The 20065-nt window shown below is 34.5% G+C and overlaps 2 protein-coding genes across 2 annotated transcripts; both read right to left on the bottom strand.

Annotated features, from left to right (window-relative positions):
• Window positions 1–3791: 3791 nt before the first annotated feature.
• Window positions 3792–10279, bottom strand: LOC113758537 (GDSL esterase/lipase At1g29670-like). Its single transcript, XM_027301349.1, has 6 exons — window positions 10011–10279; window positions 6285–6478; window positions 6029–6153; window positions 5260–5505; window positions 4596–4836; window positions 3792–4009 (listed from the first exon to the last, which is right to left on the bottom strand). Exons 1-6 carry the CDS (start codon window positions 10277–10279, stop codon window positions 3792–3794), a joined length of 1293 nt encoding a protein of 430 aa, XP_027157150.1.
• Window positions 10280–18277: 7998 nt separating this feature from the next.
• Window positions 18278–19234, bottom strand: LOC113758542 ((-)-isopiperitenol/(-)-carveol dehydrogenase, mitochondrial-like). Its single transcript, XM_027301353.1, has one exon. It carries the CDS (start codon window positions 19198–19200, stop codon window positions 18415–18417), a length of 786 nt encoding a protein of 261 aa, XP_027157154.1. The 5' UTR covers window positions 19201–19234; the 3' UTR covers window positions 18278–18414.
• Window positions 19235–20065: the final 831 nt, after the last annotated feature.

Consider the following 20065-nt stretch of genomic DNA (forward strand, 5'->3'; position numbering starts at 1 on the left):
ATGTAACATGGCACTTCTTGTGCAGCTAATATTGGCTGTAGGTAGAAAATGACCAATATTATGGACGCTACAAGCCATGTATTAGCCATAAAAGACATGGAACCCCAAAAAGGTAAGAAAATACTTAAGTGCTGATAGATGTTTCTCAAGTTCTTTCCTTCCAAATAAGGAAAGAATAAATTTATAGGAGGATGGAGGGAATGCAGGTTATGGTTTCTATTTACAACATTCTCAGGAATTCAAGGAATGTAGGTGGGCTATATATTTTTTCTTTTTCCAATGCAGTGGAAAGTCAAGGAATGGCCATTATTTATTATTATGGGCTCTATTTATTTCCAAGGAAGTTACGGGATACAAAATTCTTGACTTTTAAGTTGTTTATGTTTTTCTTTTTAATTCCACTACAGTCTGTGCCAAAACAAACCGACAATCCTCCTTAAGTTGTAAAACATTAAGTCAAGAGTATAACAATTGGGGGGCTTTGGTTGGAACCACAAAAAACATAAATGTGCAGAACTTTTCGTCTAAGATTCTTATATACAATACACCGTTCATATTCGCATCATATAGTTTTTACCCATTGAACTGACCTCTAAAAGGTTAAATCATCTAATCGGCCCTCAAACTATTATCTTTACACGTTTTGGCTCATCATCTATTTTATTAATAATTAAGATCCTACACAAGTCGATGTGTATGAATCATCCAAAAAAAAGCCGTTTAAGCTCATGACAGAAGGGACAATTTCAGCCCTTCACAAAAAGCAAACCAAGAGGTGAATAATAAATCGTGCAGCCATCAGCCATATATCTTGAGGTTTTTTTAAATAATTCTTTGACACATTTTTCAGCCTTTTTAAACTCACCATATATCACATTCCAAGCAACTCTATATATATATATATATATATATATATATATATATATAATCCTACCTAATTATTCCCCCAAGTTGTAACGCTTGGTAACTGTATAAATTAGTATTATTAACAACATATTTTTGCTAAAGAAAAGAATTGAGGGAGAACAGAACAAATGCAATTCTAGTACCGACCTCGAGATAATCGGTGAATCAAGCGATCCGCAGATTCATCTTCGTCATAGATCCTACTTATTAGCTCAGTGGCAGGGAAGTAGCCGTTGAGGAAATCGTTGCGACCAATGCGAACAGTATACAAGCATTTTTCTAGATACTCTGTTGCTGTCTGATTTCCAATTAACAGTCCAAGGCTTATAATTGTTTCACCATGATCCCATCGCTGCTCCTCAAAGCTGACTTCAGCACGACCCTGAGAAATTGATTGAGGCACGAAAATCAATTTTCGTTAATTTGTCCATTCTCATCAAGATAACTAACAGCTAAATAATCATTTAAAAACTTTTGTAATTTGTTAGGCTCGATCTAATAGATCGAGGGTTTGTATAATTACTGATGAAAGCTGTACCGTGCAGAATCGGCAGTAACATAATAAGTGTAGACACTAAATCAATAAATGTGAACATTAAAATAACAAGATCATTCCTAATAAAAAGGAAAAAATTAACAACATAACAAAAGGCAACAAATTTTTCTCTCGATATTTGTACCAAAAAATTTATTGTAATTTTAGATGTTATTGTGTTGGTGTTTACATTTATAATGCTATTGTCTATACTGTACGGAGGGCATTGCAGGAAAAAATCTAAATTACTAAACCATCAAATCATCAAACTCAATAGAAATACGGAAATCTCAATTGTACCTACTACCATGAGTCCGGTTTGACCATATGAAGAATAGTGTATCAGTTTTTTTCTTAAATGCATTTGTTAAGCAAACTAGAATACCCGTAATTTGACTTTGACACTGACAAAAAAGGAATCAAACATCAAGAAACTAGAATAGCATACATCCAATTTTTGTACACGAACATCTGATTGCAAATGGTGTCTAGGGGCGGCTTGGTGGCTGTACAGTGGCTAATAGTAGTGTTATCACTACCACAAGTTGTATTTAGGCAGCTACGCTGTAAACATTTTCCCCCAAACTTATCTTACCTGAACCGAGTGGACCAGACAATTAAAGATTTGGGAAGACATGAATTTATAAAACATTGATGGAGAAAAAAGAAAGAAAGAAAACATTAATGGAGGAAAATATTCCGACCATTGGTGTATCTTCCAGTTGCGCCATCAGGAAAATCAACCCCATAAGGTAGGTAATTTGCCTTGGTTTGTTGTTAGGAGGTTATTGTTATTGCCATTATCAACTAGAGAATCACCAAAATTAATGTAACACGGCACTTGAGGTACTTATGTTAGTATCCCTCACCTCCTAGACCCTGCCTTCCCCCTCTACCTCCCCTTTCCTCATCTAGCTGGGCTCCAATCTAGCTACCTCTTTCCTCTCTCCTTCCTCCCTCCTCTTATTTGGTTTTCACGAATGGTTTGGCCAAATATCAGATTGGTTCAAAGTTTCTTCAAGGATTTGTTATAACAGTTAATGGGAAGATAGGTAACATAAGAAGAAAATTTTTGAGTTCACTAAGAAATGAGAATAATCTTCGATCTAGGCACTGGGTAAACGAAAGAAGGATATGGGGTTACTTGATACATTTGTATTACCCCACTGTGGTGGAGAAACCAATTTCTTTGATACGAACGGACTACTTAAGCAGCCTTTACGATATTACAAAATGTGTCATTACTTTTAACCCCTCGTAAAATGTAAAGAAGGGGTTATAGGTCCATTATGTCAAATTTGATGTTCAGAAACTGGGTGATAATTTAAAGAAATAACACTCTATCTTTGCTTGCAAATTTGAATTACAATAGGTGTTTTGTCACGAATGCCTTGTTGATTCGCCTCTTGGGCATGATCCTGAAGTAACCTCAATCTTTTACAAATACACGTGGGTGCCTTGAGCACAGCTGATAAGTGTTTGTGGACTCGCTGTTGTTTGGTAATGGTTTATATTTTGCTGATGGGAATATCTTGCAACCTAATTTGCACATAGTTGAAGTCTCACAAATTGAGTTGTTATCGATTTCAAACCCATTATATAATTTTTACAATATCTTGTGTAAAATTGGTACAATTTTAGTATAAAACTTGAGTTTATAACTTATTTAACTAAGCTTATACAAAAATTCATGATTATATCAAAATGATACGAGTTCACACCAAATGTTATTAGATTTACATAATTAGTTTTAACTGAAACTTATGAGACCCCAAACCCAGAAAAGAATATCTTAAATAATTACTCTTTTCCTTTTATTCAAATTTAATCAGAGTCTCCACGCAGAAACTAAAAGCTTTTAGCGTCAAAATTAGGAAAGATAATCTGATTAACGTCTTCACCGGTTGGGTTTTTTTTTTTTTTTTTTGTTTTTTTTGTCAACACAGGGGTGTCCGGGTCAAGACCCGAAGGCGGCCCGACTAATCCCCAGCGCCCAAGTACACCGCCACCCCAAGCGCACCGGGAATTAAGTGGGATTCGACCACTTGACCTTGGAGTTCCGGAAGAATCCCAAGACCAGATGGTCTTCACCGGTTGGCTAGTTAAGCACGAAACATACTTTGATAACATTAAACACTCAAAAAAGTACAAATAATTCATACTAGTATTTTGCATATGTGCCTGCCTCTAGCGAGGGCAAACTCTGCTTTTTCTCGCCGCCACCAGAGTCCAGACTCCAGACACCATTATTTCTTTGCATTGAAAAAAAAAAACACACAAGGCACTTGTACCATGAATAAGTTTGAAACGAGATATGACATGAGTTACATCAGATTACTTGAAAACTTCATCATAGTTGAGCAAGGTGGCGAATGTCCATTGGATAAGCATCCGAGGGCAGAACTGAATCAAAGGCTCTGATCGAGTAAGCTTGATACACAGTCTCGGTAGGATGTATGGCATCATAAAACGCGTACTGGGTCCTATTGCTGCACGGAGTACTTCCAAGAATGCAGAGTCCAGTTGATGAATCAACTTGGCAGCAGGGTTCAGTGAAAAACTGTATGCCTTATATATAGAAGAGAAAAGTGTTACTATAATTTTCAACAAATTTTGTATGTCGTTAGTTGTTACAATTTTTTTTTTAAATTTCTTAATACAAAGTAGAAAATTGTAGAATTTTTGGAAATAAAGTACTTGTGGTATTATTGACTAAAACAAGTCCAAAAAAAACCTCCAAAATTCTTAAATTAGGTTCATCTTTCTCTCCTTAGAATCTAACAAGTATATCGACTACTCGAGTTTAGTGGTAAAATTTTGATATTGCTTCTTTGATAGAATGTATGTAGCTGAAAATGGTATATAGAATCCACTAGTCCAAAAGGTGGAATTCCAATTAATATTTTGTTTGCAAAACCATAGAAGACAAAGGGCCTTAATTTTGAATTTCAAGCGGCATAAAATGACTTCTCTTTTTCATTTCAAGAAATTAGGGGATTTTGATTCTCACAAGAATTTTTTTCTATGTACTAACAGTTCACAATTAGAAAGTTAAAGGACCAAGAAAAGATCCTTTCGGAAAGTAATTAGACGATTTTCAAGGATAATTAACCCATGAAAATCCTAGGTACGTGTAAATAGAAACAGTCCTTACCAAGACTTGTTGGATCTCCTGACTGAATGCTGCTAGTATTTAAATAGATGAACTTTGCGCCCACTAATTGTGAATTAAGGTCATCTACAAGTGGTTTAAGTCTGTCATTAAATATTTGAACTGCGGCATTGACTGAATCCACGCACGTAGTCCCCCCGGAACTATCTATCACTGCAGGAATACAACCAAGGGCGCCCAATCCAAATAGTGCAATTTTTCTAGCTCCATAATTGTACAAAGTCTAGAATAAGAAGATTAACAAGTCAGTTGTCCTAGTTTCCTTTGCAAATATTTCACAAGTTAAAATAGAAGAGGGAGAGAATTTTTACAATGAAATTAATATATTATTGGCATGAAAAGAAAAGAAAAGATAATATCGTAGATAACTTAATGCTTGTTCGAGTTGGTAAAGAAGCATCATGCACTCGATCAATTAAAGTGTAACAAATATGCATTTCAAAGTAGTACAAAAGTGATCAGCAAATGGTCAATTAGACCCTGTTTATCAGATGTTTTTAGGCCATGCGGTGTGTATTTGTTGCACTTCAGTACAAAAAAGAATGTTAATGCTTTGTGGTTATGGAAATTAGTATTATATAGAAATGTTAAATAAAGAAAAGTCTATGATGAGGGAGAACAAAATATATGTAATTATAGCACCGACCTTTAGTTGTTGAGAAAATTGTCGAATCAAAACTTCAGCATATTGATCTGGGGTATAGGTCCGACTTGTTAAATAAAATTGTGGCAGGAAGTAATTGTTGAGGTAATCATTGCTTCCAATCAGAACAGTGTACAAGCATTTGCTTAGATAATCTTTTGCCGAAGTCGGACTTCCGTGTAAGAGACTAATACGTGAAATTGTTCTACCATGATTCTGCAGCTGCTGGTTAAAGCTGATACGAGCACCCTGTGAAATTAATTGGGTCATTAAGTTGTCCACGCTTAATTATCAAACATAAGAAATTAATCCAAGGGAGACAATATTTAGATGAAGGACAACATACCGAAAACTTGCATAATCAAATTATTATGGCAGAGGGATGGGTTGAGCAATAAAGGAGAGAAAGAGTATGAGTGAGAAGTTTTAAATTCGAAACCTCCCGCTTACTATATATATATATGTATGTGTATGTATGGGCGTGGGGCGCAAAAGTTCTTATTCTTTTGCTTTAAACTGCTAGAGTTGACTATGGTTTCACAAGATGGAAAATCAATTAATTGACTTCATGTCATGATTTTTTATTTTTTTTTTTAGAATTTCAAACGTTAGGAATTTAATGAGATTCTTCAAATCTGCTAGAATTAACCTATATATTTTAGCACATAGCCACAACAATTTCGATATGAGTAAATTAGTATAGCCAGCCGGTGGGGACTTATGGACATGAGCAAACTGGTGAGAATTGTATGCAACAATTTGACGAAATTACCAGCTGAAAACTTGTCTCATCGCGAATTCCAGCTCCACCAGAACCATAATTTACACCTTTGATAATGTCCTGTCCTCTTGCAGTTGCGTATGGGGGGATAAAATTATCAAATCCGAGGAGCTGAGCTGCAAGAAAATTCACCAAAAAGATGACCATGGCAAAAAAAAACAAAAATGGATTGTGCTTTTCTGCACCATAAGCTAAATTGACAAAGAAAATATGAAGGTTTAATTTGGTCCTTCGAAAATATAATTACCAATAAAGTCAGGAATGTTTCGACCGTTGGTGTATCTTCCTGTTGAGCCGTCAGGAAAATCAATCCCATAAGGTGGATAATTTGCCTTTGCTATTGTTGGGAGGTTATTGTTATTGCCATTATCAGCTATAGAATCACCAAAACTAAAGTAACATGGCACTTGAGGTGCACCAAGAACCAACTGCATGTCAAACCTGACCAATCCCATGAATACAAAAATCCATATATTAAACATAAAACCCATTTTGAATAAGAAATAATTACGGAATGAATGACAAAGTGAACTACAGGTTTCTTTCCTTAAGTTTGGTTGTTGCCTTTCGCAAAGGAGGAACAATTTATAGTGTATGGAATGAGAAAGGAGGTTATGGGCTTAACTAGTAGTTATGAAGCCAGATAAAATATTATTTCAGAAAGTCAAAGGTATGTGATATTTCTTCTTACACAATGAAATTTTGACTTTTTTAAGTTGTTTCTGTTCGTATCTTACCTCCTAGACCCTACCTTCCCTCTCTACCTCCCCTTCCCTCGTCTAGCCTTCCACCTCTCCACGTTTCTTCTTCTCTTTTGTGATCAATACAATCTGGCTATCTCTTTCTTCTCTCCTTCCTCCCTCCTCTTATTTGGATTTCGTGAATGGTTTGGCCAAATTTCACATTGGTTTAAACTTCCTTCAAGGATATGTTATAAAAATTAAATGGAAGAATGGTAATATAAGAAGAAAGATTTGAGTTCACTGAGAAATGAGAATAGTAATCAATCTAGGCAATAGGTAAATGAAAGTAAGGATACAGGGTTTCTTCATACATGTGTATTGCCCAACTGTGGTGGAATAGCCAATTTTTTGGTGAAGTTGGAATTGGAGGTTGAGTTGTGGTGGAATTTCCACGAGCATAAGGGAGAGTTGAATGGTTACTGTAAGTCCCAAAGACAACCAAGAGGGGGGGGTGAATTGGGTTATTCAAAATCTTAATCAGATTTAGGTAATTTTTGCTAAATGAAAATTTCCTTCTTTTCTAGTAATGATCAACCAAGTAGATTAGAAGACAAGAGCAATATTGATCAGAAACACAAGTATAGACAAGCAATGAGAATTTTATTAAACAGAAAAGTAAATTGGGGAATCAAACCAAGTGTCTACCAAGCTATCCTCAAACTTGAAGACCACACACTAGGAAGAGCAACTTCTCTTTGATGGAAGACGATCAACTAGATGTACAATGGAGGGAGCACTTCCTCCTTGCCCTAAGCCTCACTTAGTCAAGCTAAGAAGTTTTACAATCACTCAGAAAACCCTCAACAAAGCTACACTAAAGATCCTTTCAATCACAAAAGAAATGCTCACCAGAAATTCACACCACTTTAAAACAAATCTTGCTTTGGAGACTATTTTCTAGCTAAAATATCTCTTGAGATCTTGTAAACAAAGTGTGCAAAAGTCCTCCCTTCGTTCAGAACAGTTTGTTTTTAAAGGGGAACAGAAATGAGCTTCATTAAAGCTTCCAACGGATAGAAGGCAGATGAAGGGTCAGCTAGCCGTTGGGGCTTTAGGACGTCCGACGATCAAATCATCGTCCGAACCAATCGTCCGAAAATAGCCAAGTTGAAGTTCGGACGTCCGATGAGATTTTTGTCGTCCAACAGCACAGCGTCCGATCGTAGGCCGAGAGCTAGCAAGTTATCTTGGAATTTTTCGGACGTCCGATCTGGTTGATATGCGTCCGAGGTGTGCGTCCGATCCTTCCGGACGTCCGACAGTTTCCTTTCGGCCGTCCGACCCGATTGTCCTGTTTTTGCTTCTCATTTTGGTTGTCTTGCATTTCATGACATATTTGAACCTGATTCTTGGATAGACAAAAACACTTGTATTTGAAGGAGGTTAGATAAACATTTCAAAGTACCAAGAATGACAAACTAGACATACTTAAAAGACAGTATCTTTGATCGGAACAAAACAATGACTAAATTCATTTATATTATTTCAATCTTGTTTGCCACATCCAAAGCATCGTAGACTGGAGTCAATCAAACATATGCTTTCCTTGTTCCATCAGGCCTGATCAATCTTGGTCAGTATAAACGAACTTTTGTGATCATCAAAACCAAGAATAACAGTTACATTTTCAATAAGTTAACCTTAACCATTTTATCAGTGAAGTTGGTCGTCCTATTCTCCTGAAAACAAGTATGTGGTTCCAAGTTGTTGTAACTTTAAAAAAAAGTTAGTACAAATTATGATACTGCCATTCTCGTTATATGTAATACGCTTGAGGACATTTTTATCTTATTTTCCCTAAGGTGAGAATTGGCATCTAGAATTCGTCATTAGAAGGCAAAAGTCTTTGGATCTTGTTTGAAGATTACACAATCAACAAATTATACTGATTTGTCCCATTGTGAATTTAAAAACAAAAAAGGTTTTTCAAGCTGTCATTAGAAGGGAACTAGTTAGTAAGCACAGGTTGTCACGCAAACTCACACCTCATATATATTGCGGTCCTTCCATTTTAAGACTTGTACGATTTAATTTCGCTTTTTCAAACATTCACACTTGGTGACCTTCTTGTTAGACAAACTCTCTTTTTTTTTGTTTTTTTTTGTCCTTCTATTCCTCCTCACATCTTTTTCATTCTCAATTGTCAAGTACAGATTTCGAACTCTGAACCTAACAAAGAAAATTACTTCCCTGACCACTGCAGACAAACCCATTCATGCATAATCATTATCCATAGAAAGATTTCTTACAAATTTGCATTCTACAAGTCGGATACCATTACTGACGACGGCACTAGCGTTTACAACATTTCTTTGAAATTAATCTTTTTCAGATCCAGCAAATAAGGTATAGCTGAAAATATTCCTAGCTTACCCAGGAATGAAAATGAAACTATTCTGTTAGGGTTCCTAATTTACTGCTCTTCTTCTTCTTCTTCTTCTTGATTTTTTTTCTTATTTTTTTCCAGGAAGAACAATCTTTTTTGTTTCTAGACCATAGGCTTGATTTGTTTAAAACAAAAGATATGGTCGAATTAACAGGTCGGGTTTTTTAATTCAACGGCTGCGTATTCAGAGGCTAGTTTCTGTTTTCAACCATAGCTCCAGGACTGGCTACCTTATTTAAATTAATTTGCAGCATTCTGCTGGAGAAAAGAAGCATTTTTCCAGCAATTATGTAATACCTTGTTATCCATTTCTTTGTTTGGTTGATTTTATATCGATTATAAAAAATTATCCTGACTAACTTCGTCTGAAAATATGTAGCACAATTGAAGCAAGAATCTTGTAAAGTCATCTGTACGTTAAGAGGGATGGGTTTGGAATATAGTGAGCTATGGTGAAACAATATTAAGAGTTCAATTACGTGTTACAGCTTGGAATTTTGATTCACAAAGGACTGGATCTGGCTATATTTATTTGCATTATTACAATGAATTTTTAGTGGTTTTATATGTAGAAAAGGGATTCTGGTCTACTTACCTAGAGAACAATTTAGTGACGTCTTAGAAAATGTTTTTCTTTTTTTGAGCGAATCCATTTTATCATGCCGTATCATGTAATATTCCACTTGACAATTATGAAGGAATTGGCTAGATTTCCATCCCATTCATTAACTTTGGAGTGCTATTTTTTGAATCTTTCGTAGAAAAATATGCTATAAAAATTTGATGTACAGACAATCGCCATACAAAGAACTGGATGAACGATGGAATTCTTAGGCTCCATAACCGTTTCCAAACACTATGTGGAATTGTTGACCCTTGGGATGGTGAAGATGATGATGGATTCTGACTCCGACGGACAGTTACAGCCAAATGGTATCCCAACTTGACAGAATAAGCCCCGCTTCTTTTGAACTCCCATATCATGTGATCCTCTCTTCCATGTTGCGGAATGTAAATTGTAAGAATTTTACAGGCTACCATGGTAGGAAAAAACAGTTTAATCAATGAATCCCTCCAGTGCCCGGTAGAATCAATCAAATCCGCAGCTGTCATGTTTAGCAATTGGGGTAAATTGTAAATGCCACGAAGAGGATTTTGATATTCAAGAATCCAATTATCCTCTAACTTTATTTTTGCTCCATTTACTACTCGCCAATTAAGTCCCAACTTCAGTTAATCTCTTCCCCACAAGATGCTTCGCCATCCCCAAGTGGCATTAGTTGCACAACTCACACTTAAAATATCTGTTTTCCTGCAATACTTAGATATGAAGAAGCGGCTAAATAGAGTTTTCGGCTGAGAAAGTATTCGCCAAGCTGATTTAACAACTAAGGCTCTGTTCATTTCTTCTGTAGATAGCATTCCCAAACCCCCTCTAAATTTGGACATAGTTAGAATAGACCACGATTTCCAATGGATCCCACGTCCTTCAACATCCCCAATCCAAATAAATCGTGCTATGTACTTGTCAATTGTTTTGGCTATAGTGCGCGGGATGCGAAACATTGAAAGGGTATACTATGATAGGGCACTTAGCACATGCTTTGCTAACACAATCCGTCCCATAACTGAAAGATTGGATGACCTCCATTTCCCAATACGCCTGGAAATTCGTGATTTGAGTTTAGCAAACATCTGATATTTATTTTCAGAAAAATCAAGATTGAGCCCCAGGTATCTTCCCATTCCTACTACAAATTGAATATTAAATACTCTTGAGAAGGCCATTCTTATGTTAGTGGGAGTGTTTGGACTAACAGCGAAGTTTGACTTAGCAAAATTAATTTCCTGACCCGAAACATCTCGATATGTGTCTAGCGTATCTTTTAGCTTCCCAGCTGCCTCTATGGTACACATTTGAAAAATACCATAGTCTCATCCGAAAACATCAAGTGGGATAAAGAAGGGCCACCACGACAAACCCGTAAAAGTGAGTATGAATTCGTCTCTGCCAAAAATGTTAAGAGGAAGGACTGAGTTTGTTGATATAGGATGAATGAATAGAGGAATAACAGACAACCTTGACGGAGGACTCAAGTACGATAAATTGTAGGTGAAGATACCCCATTGATAATAATTGAGTAAGAGACCGAAGAGATGTATTGAGAAATGATCCTGATCCAAGAATCTAGAAAGCCCATTTTACGAAGTACAGCTATTAAGAATTGCCAAGAAACCTATCATAAGCTTTGCTGATATCGAGCTTTAAGGCAGCCAGATAGGTCTTCCCCTTCTTCGCCTTCCTTAAAAACTCTAGCACCTCATGTGCTATGAGCACATTGTCAGAAATTGAACTGCAAGGTGTTGACCCATCCCTCTACAGTTCCAACTTAGAATCCTCATAGAGCATTAGGCGATTGTTCTAAGACAACCACCTGCAAACCCATAGTAGAGAAATCAGAACGGTCCAGATTAAGATTGCCCAATATAGGGCCAGGTTCCCCAGACAGAGAATCTTGTCGTGGTGATGGCTGATAAATGGTCAACGAAGACCAACTGTTAGGCCAAAGATCCAACCGACGTCGTCGATAACAAGAGTTAGATTCTATGCCCACTTGAGCTTTCCTCTTCATGCCTCGAAGAGTTGACACTTTAGTCTGGTGACCAAGCATTTGGAAATTGACATCAGGTGGAAATATAAAACCCAGAAGGAAGTAAGTTGCATGGTCCCTCTGGTGATGTTGCCTCTTACTAGATCCAAAGACTGATAGGTTCATGAAAGCTTCCTCAATGGTCCCCGTTGTGTTACTTTGTCGCTAGCCATGTTCCACACATGGATGTTCAAAGACTAGGCCGAATGAAGATATGTTTTCACAAAGCTCCATCACACGACCCTTGAAAAGAGAGAAGACCCACACTCTGTGTCTTTACAGAAAAGACTATCAAACAATCCGTTAGAGGCCTATCACTAAAAACCAAAACTTGAGATGTTAATGGATTTAGATAAGGGACTTGGCATTTAGAAATAGAAGTGCATGGGCCAGCTTGCATTATATCCTGAAATTTTTTGGAAGGCGGCCTAATATTTGGATCCATTAAGAAAGGAAGAAATTGAGAAGGCCCAAATTGAACCAAACTACCCACCGTTGCCCCTTCATTTAAAGCTACAGCTTCTGACTGCTGCTCTATGATTACACATTTACTAATGGGAATACCCGTACTATGCACGGTGCTGACATTATTGGAAAAAAAATAAAATGGTGAACAAATAAAGGTAAAAAAATTTTACCAATAAAATTAAAATATAATATCTGTTAACAATAATTTGAAATATAATAGAATGAATATATCATTTAAGAACCGTCTTTTTCAGTTGTATGTGAATTTTTTTTAACATTGTATGAAAATTGTTAACAAAAAAATACAATAGTTAATATAGAATAGCATCAATAGAATTTAATACAATTGTGTTGTAATCAAATGAAAAATACGCACCAATTGAATTGTTATTAGCACCCATAGTTAATGAAGTAATCCCTATATAAATATATTTTGGTACATGTAGTAATTGGTAATCTATAAAATAAAATAAATTGCTAATCTATAAAATTGCTAAGTTGTCTATAAATAGCATCAATAGAATGTAATACAATTGTATTGTAATCGAACAATTGTAATACAATTGTATTGTATTGTATCTATAGTTGATTTAGCAAGATAGTGCAGCCAAAAAGTGTGTATGTAAGATGAGTATGACGATATAAGAAGTTGTATATTTACCATGATCACGCAAAATCATTGGTGATGTGGATGCCCGGCGATCTTGAGGACAGTTAGATTTTTCATTTCTTTGATCAAGAAATAAAATATATATTAAATTAAAAATCAATAGTTTATGTATTTATTTTATGTGTAAATAGTGATACATTGTATGAGAACTGTTAACAAAAAAAATACAATAATTAATATAGAAATAGCATCAATAGAAATTAATAGAATTGCATTGTAATCAAATGAAAACAATTACAGAGAAGTGGTTACCTGAACTAAGGAATGCAGTTTTAAATGCTCAAAATTGCCTTGACGATTGCACATATGTCAGGGGCTTGGTGAGTTTTTTGCTCCTCTTAAATCATTTTCTTTTTTCTAATTGTAATATATTATTTGCAGGTGTTAAGTAAGACTTGGCTCTAACCTTTCGTTTAAGTACTTTAAGCAATGAACTATTTATTCCATGAGTTGAATTGTGCTATTGCTAGATAGATGAATCATGTAGTTGTAATTGTCATTGTTGATAAAGAAAATAAAGGCTAGAATGCAACTTTGCCAAAAGGATTTCTGACGAAATTAAAAATTAATCCAATTTTAATAATGGGCGTATAATGCCTTAGTTATTAGTAGTATCTGAATTGTTTTTCTCCAATTATAAACCATTTTTAATTATCAAAAAATCTTTTTTTATTTCATGCACGATCATTTTTGGAATAAAATTATGAAAATAACTATCGTAACACCTATTTTATGTGATAAATGTGCAATAAAAAATAATTAAAAAAATTTCAGTAATACAAACAAATAAATTTTTATAATATACAATTTATGTTAGAAATAGTAGAACCCTCAATCATGAACCTATACCATCCGCAATTATATAAGTAAGCAATACCTTTTTATCTTTGCTTTACATTGTAACAATAAGCAAACAACCGTTCATAGGATTTTGTAAAAAAATTTCAGAAATAATGGATGATCAGAAAATCAATGCAATATCATTCATGACAAAAAGCAAAGCAAAAGCACAACATACTTAAAAGGCAGAGGGGACCGACCTGGAAAATTAAGCCGGCCGCAAGAAGGTTGATTTCTGCTGGAGTCTCTGCACATAATATCTTCCACTACTGCTCACAAAAGAAATAAATCAATACATTTACAAAATCAATAGAGAACCCAAAACAAATAAGAAACTGAGAGAGAGGGTGAGGGAATTAACTCGATAAGTTAATTAAGTCGATCAGTAAAAGGGTTGGAAAAAAATTATAGACATATTATATTATTGAAAATAATCGAAAATAAAAAGAATTACAATATGGGGAATAATATTTAAAGAAAACACGGTACCGGAATTTTTAATTTGATGCGAACGACGTTTTAATCAGTGTAGCCTGGATTTTGTTCTTCGGATTTGATTTGAGATTTTTCTTTCGTCAGCGCAAACTTGTTGAAACTTTTCCAACTGGTGTGTGGAATCGTTGCGGTATATGTTTCGTTTTCTAAGCAAATATTTCCTCCTTTGCAATCTTGCGAGTTTGAAATCTAGTTGTTGTTGAAATGCTTGTAGGCGGGCATATTCCATGGTGAGGAAACTTTAGATGAGTTCCTTACAAATTTTGAGTGAAAAATTTTAATATATTAAATAATAGGATAACTTGAATTTGGGACAGCAGATAAGTGGGGCAAAGGTGAAAAAACACAATAATACTAATCAATAGCTAAATGAGCAGGGTCACTTATTGAAAGGTAATCACCGCCGGCTTCGTGACGTCTGCCGAAGGTTCAAGAAAAGAAGTATGATGCGTACTAAGAAGAGCACCGGAGTTCTGGTACCAGGATGGGATAGCTTTCAGGTATTTTCCTGTGTTATGTGAAGACGCAATTTTGAATTAAAAAAAAATGGGTCATTAAGAGATAGTTGGAGTGGACTCTTAATTGGAGTGGGAAACGGGAGAGAATTTGTAGGAGTGATTGTAGGATGAATTAAGATAGTGGGATACTGGGAGTGAGATAGTGGGAATATTGATTGGTGATAAGGTGATAGTGAGATAGTGGGAGTGAGATAGTAGGAATATTGATTGGTGATAAGGTGGGTTATAACCCACTATTTTTTTATGTATTAAAATAAATACAAAAATCTAGAAAAAAGTATGACAAGTTTAGAAGGCATTGAGAGGGTTTCTGCTAAAAATCCCTTCCTGAATACATATAGATATAGATTACGATGAACTCTTTCGAAAAATTTTAACTACAAGAATCGAACTCCCTTCCTGATGCAACCATACTTTCGTTTACTCTTCGTTGTAAATGATGAAGAGATGTTTTCCTTCCCTTTTGTATGTTGAGTGGGAAGGTAACCAGTTTGTTTAATGCTCTGTGTCAGCCGTCAGGTCATTGAAAGGACGTAGCACGTCCTCTGTCTTCAGCCCACTGACGTGGCTTCCCAATTTCCACGCCTTCAATCACGTGGAAGAAAAGCATAATAATTTTTTTTATTCAAAAAGTCATTGACATTATGGTCACCATCAAACGTCAGATTTTATCGGAAGAAATCTACACAAATTCATTATCATTATCATTGATCTGTGATTGTGATAATTATTGCTATCAACCAAACGGGTGGTTATAGTTAATTTTGGTCTACTCATGTATTTAATCAGTCTAGTCATAAAGTAGGTTATCTTTTGGTCTTATTTTGATAAAAAAATTAATATTATGTATACTAATAATATATACACTATCACTATTAAATACATATTATATTATGCAAGATGTGAATTTTAAATTAAAAAATTTATTAATTGTCATATATTTAATGATAATAATATGTATATTATTAGTGTATAAAAGATTAATCCAAAATTAAAATATTATTTTTCAATAATGTTGAAAAAATGTATAAAATGTTATCTCAACCGTACATCATATATATATATATATATATAATAAAGTTATATTTTCATTCTTATCCCTTCATATTTTCTCTTTTCTACGTGGCTTAACGAGACAGTAAATAGTTTCTTACGTGGCATGCTCCTTTTTTGTTTAGATATATATCAATTCTTATTTCCTATAAGAATTATTAATATTATATGATTCTTATTTCCTATCCAAAAAGGAACTGGAAAGTAATGCGATACAAATAAAAGAGACATAAATATCTCTATTAGATATATCTCAAAATTCATGCCAATAATTTGTGTACTGCATAGGAAACCGAAGTAAATAAGAATTGTTATCACTATAAGAAGTAGAAAAGTAACTAATTTCAAAAGGAACCATTAATAATAGAAGTCAATATCTGATGTTGGAAATAAAATTCTTAATAAATTTTATTATTAAGTGCGTTATCAAGACATAGTGCATAGCACGAAATTTATGGAAAAGAAAAAGTTAATTGAATCCAATTAACTATATATATTTGACCCCGTACGGTCAAATATAAATTCCTATTTGAGTACGGATTTGTAAATTCTTATAAACTTATTCGTTGTTAATCAAAACATGCAGGTTATACTCATTGTTAGGTTATAGGATTCACAATACATCTCTACCCAGATGGTGGGGAGTATTTAATGTGTGGACCCACACTATAGGAGTCCATGCACTTAAAAGACTCAATATAGTTGAGGTAATCTTTCAAGATAAGTAAAATTTGTCTTGAGAACACACTTTTATTTCCTATAAGATTTTTTAATATTATAGGATTTTTATTTCCTACCAAAAGTTACGTACTTTAAACAACTTAAATCAAGATAAACCTACTTTTAATGTTCTTATATTCTTATCAATTCTTATTCCTTATGCTTACACTACATATAGCCTCTAATATATTGATTTCAAGTATTAAATTCATGGTTAGGTATTTTCAATGCAAGCGGTTGGCACATTAAAGCATCGATTTTGGGTTTTCACTCCTCTTGATTATCAGGTACATCTTTTTTCAATACATATTTTTTTTTAAAAATGCATATTGATCTTCAATTTTTTTTTCCACTCCTTTTTTTTGTTTTTATTTTCTGTTTTTTTTTATGAACGCATATGATTAGTAATATATATTGAATTAGTAATAAATTTATCTTATATTTCATATATTATATCTCACATAATATTTTTGTCTTTAATTTTGATAAATCATTATCAGATTGGTGGAACCCACAACCAATACCAACCTGAAGTATCTTTTTCCCAGATCCCAATTAGTATAACAGATGATTCTAATCAACAACATTTCAATACACTTCATATGAATCATTCATTAGAGGGTTCAACAAAAATCACAGAGGAAGGGAATTCTCATAAAAAGATTTGCACGAGAAGGTAGATTTAATATACTATTTTACTTTCTTAAATTATAATCTTTACGTATTGTTATACACAACCTTGAACGTGATAAATCATTTATTTTTTTATACTTAGTTATCCTGCTTTGCTATCATGCAGTGATAATGAAAAATTAATAAATGCTGATTTGCATGAACAAATCGAGGAGAATATTCAAACAGAAGAAAAACAAAAACAAGTTTCTGAAGAGTAGAATATTATTTGATACTATTTATTGCACTTTTTATTTATTTTCAAGTTTTTGAATGTTATGGTATTGTCGAATGTTATTTTTTCTATTTTTGAATTATTATTTACTAAATTAGATGTTTAAATTTATATTATAAGAATACTTTATATTACAATGCGCATATAGTAATATATTTAAGAAAGATTAAAATAAAATATATATTAAGTTTGTATTTCATATCGACATTTTTATAAAATTGACTAAATAATTTATTATTTTTTGAAGATTCCCGTTCAACGAACGGGTACAAAACTAGTTTTTTTCTAAACTTAAAATCTGAGCTATCCTACATGTAAACGTTTCTAGAAAGCCATCAAACGTTTCTAGAAAGCCATCAGTTCAGTAACCGTTCCAGTCCGTTATTGTCTCCAACCTATAATTCATCATCCACAATCTCCTTACATTATCCTAAACTTCTCGAGAAAGAAAGAAGTTATATGCACCTACTCACCAAATTAATCACTGCGCCTTATTTATCCTCCTTTAACCTAAATTTTGCAAAATAAAATTAGTCAATGAAGATCAACCAAAAAAAATAATTCAAACATGAATAAACCAGTATGGAGATGAAAACATCCTCCGACTTCTTTAGTCTTAATCTAGCATTATTTCCTTTATCAAAACAAGGAAACTAAAAAAGTACTCTTGATCTCTACCATGTCAACAGAAAACAAAAAAAAAGGTAAATTAAATAGGTAATCTTATTTTATGTTGACAGAATTCGACAAATTCAAAACAACAGCATCTTAGACACATATTTCTGTCCGATATAAGTATTTATTCTAGTTTAAAATTCTTAACTTCTGCTGTGGATGCAATAATTTGAAACCTTCAAACACCCATTGCAACAAATTAACAAAAAAAAAAAAAAAGTACGAACTTCTGTTGCGATGATAATCGATAATCAAACCGTACATCCGCCATCAACCACCAGATTATGCCCTGTGATAAATGCAGAATCATCAGAGGCAAGGAATAAAGCAGCATCAGCAATATGATTAACTTTCAATATAGTTCCTTTTAAGCAAGAAAGAGGCTGATGAAACTTCTCAAATTCCTCAGCATCCATCTGAAACGAGCTGCACGTTAGCGGTGTAGCAACAGCAAATGGTGAAACAGTGTTGACCCTAATCCCATGTGGCCCCAGCTGCTTGCTAGCACATCTCATCAGCCCCAAAATAGCATGTTTTGACATGTAATAATCAGTCCAACTCTCTCCACCCGTGGTGGCTGCTAAACTCGCCGTGCACACTATGCTACCCTTTACTCCCCTTTCCACCATCGCTTTCGCTGCGTGTTTTACACATGCCGCCGTGCCTCGTACGTTGATGGCCATGATTCGATCAAGTCCTGCAAAGTCAAGATCTATCACCAATTGTTTTGACTTGCTAAATACTCCTGCGTTGCTGAACATGATATCTAGTTGGCCATAGGTATGGATGGTTGAATCGACCAGTTTCTTGACCTGCTCTTCATCAGCTACATCGCAATGGACATAGCTGCAGGTTTCTGAGCCAATTGATTCGGCCACGGTTTGGCCCTCTTCATCTTGGATGTCAGCGATCACAACTCTGGCACCATGGTTGGCAAAAAGTCGAGCAGTTGCCTCGCCTATGCCACGGGCACCACCTGTTATGATGGCAACTTTGCCTTCCAACTTTTTGGTGATATTGGGAGGTGGTTGTGCCATCGCTCTTTGAGATAATTTTTTTATCTCAAGAAGCTAGTCCTTCTTTAGGAGAAATTATTGTTGTTCCATGCGTCGACAACTCGGAGGATTGCTGCTTTATAATACCCCCAAGTACAGTAGGTTCCGCCCTTTGCCTAATCATGTGCCCACTGCCCATCCCATGTGCTGGAGAATTTTTTAATCAACAATTGGGACTTGGAGTGCAAAGTACTACTGTATTGCAAACGAGTGCGTCGAATTTTGATCTAATTAAGTTGAATCTTGACTAAGCTTAAATTCGGCTTTTTATTCGAATTCAAAAAAATAAAAATAATTATTTTATTTTTTAAAAAATAAATAAAATAATATTTTTTAATAAATAATAAAATATTAATAATATATATGAATTTTTTTTTGGATAAATGACTTGGAGTTATTAATTACCATCTAGAAGACGTCAAAGATTTATATTATTACTTTTTTTTAATTTTGTTTTTGGAAAACCCAAGATTCCAAATGCCTTTTGCTTCCAAATGAGTTGGCAAACAGTACGGACCACCAAGTCAATAATTGAGATTGAGTATGCTGAGAAATGTATCCATTTGCTTTATTTTCATACCTTTTAGGTGTCACTCTATTTTTTGAAGGCTGGTAACTCTACTTCTAACTTACATGCATAAATTAATCAGTCAGTCAAAAACTAGGTGCATTTTTTCTGACAATTCAGATGCCATAGAAGTCCAAAACTGGCAAGGAATTGACAAATGATCTTTCTTCGTATTGTGAGAGTTTCAAAGGGCAATTACATCAAATCGAATCTTTATGTGGATCTCGGTCATCTTATGCTTCTTGTGAACACGACAATGGTGGAATTTTGTGCCTCTTG

Source organism: Coffea eugenioides, unplaced genomic scaffold (assembly GCF_003713205.1).
Source record: "Coffea eugenioides isolate CCC68of unplaced genomic scaffold, Ceug_1.0 ScVebR1_55;HRSCAF=288, whole genome shotgun sequence".
In the NCBI taxonomy this organism is placed as follows: Eukaryota; Viridiplantae; Streptophyta; class Magnoliopsida; order Gentianales; family Rubiaceae; genus Coffea; species Coffea eugenioides.

What these genes read in the sequence shown, in the direction of transcription:
- LOC113758537 (XM_027301349.1), bottom strand. Translation starts at nt 10,279, where the DNA reads ATGACAGCTGCGGATTTGATTGATTCTACCGGGCACTGGAGGGATTCA. An exon ending in ATGAGACAAGTTTTCAGCTG is followed by an intron (nt 5,506 to 6,028) that starts GTAATTTCGTCA and finishes TTAATTTCACAG; the next exon opens with GGTGCTCGTATCAGCTTTAA. An exon ending in AGGAGATCCAACAAGTCTTG is followed by an intron (nt 4,010 to 4,595) that starts GTAAGGACTGTT and finishes TCTATATATAAG; the next exon opens with GCATACAGTTTTTCACTGAA.
- LOC113758542 (XM_027301353.1), bottom strand. Translation starts at nt 19,200, where the DNA reads ATGGCACAACCACCTCCCAATATCACCAAAAAGTTGGAAGGCAAAGTT.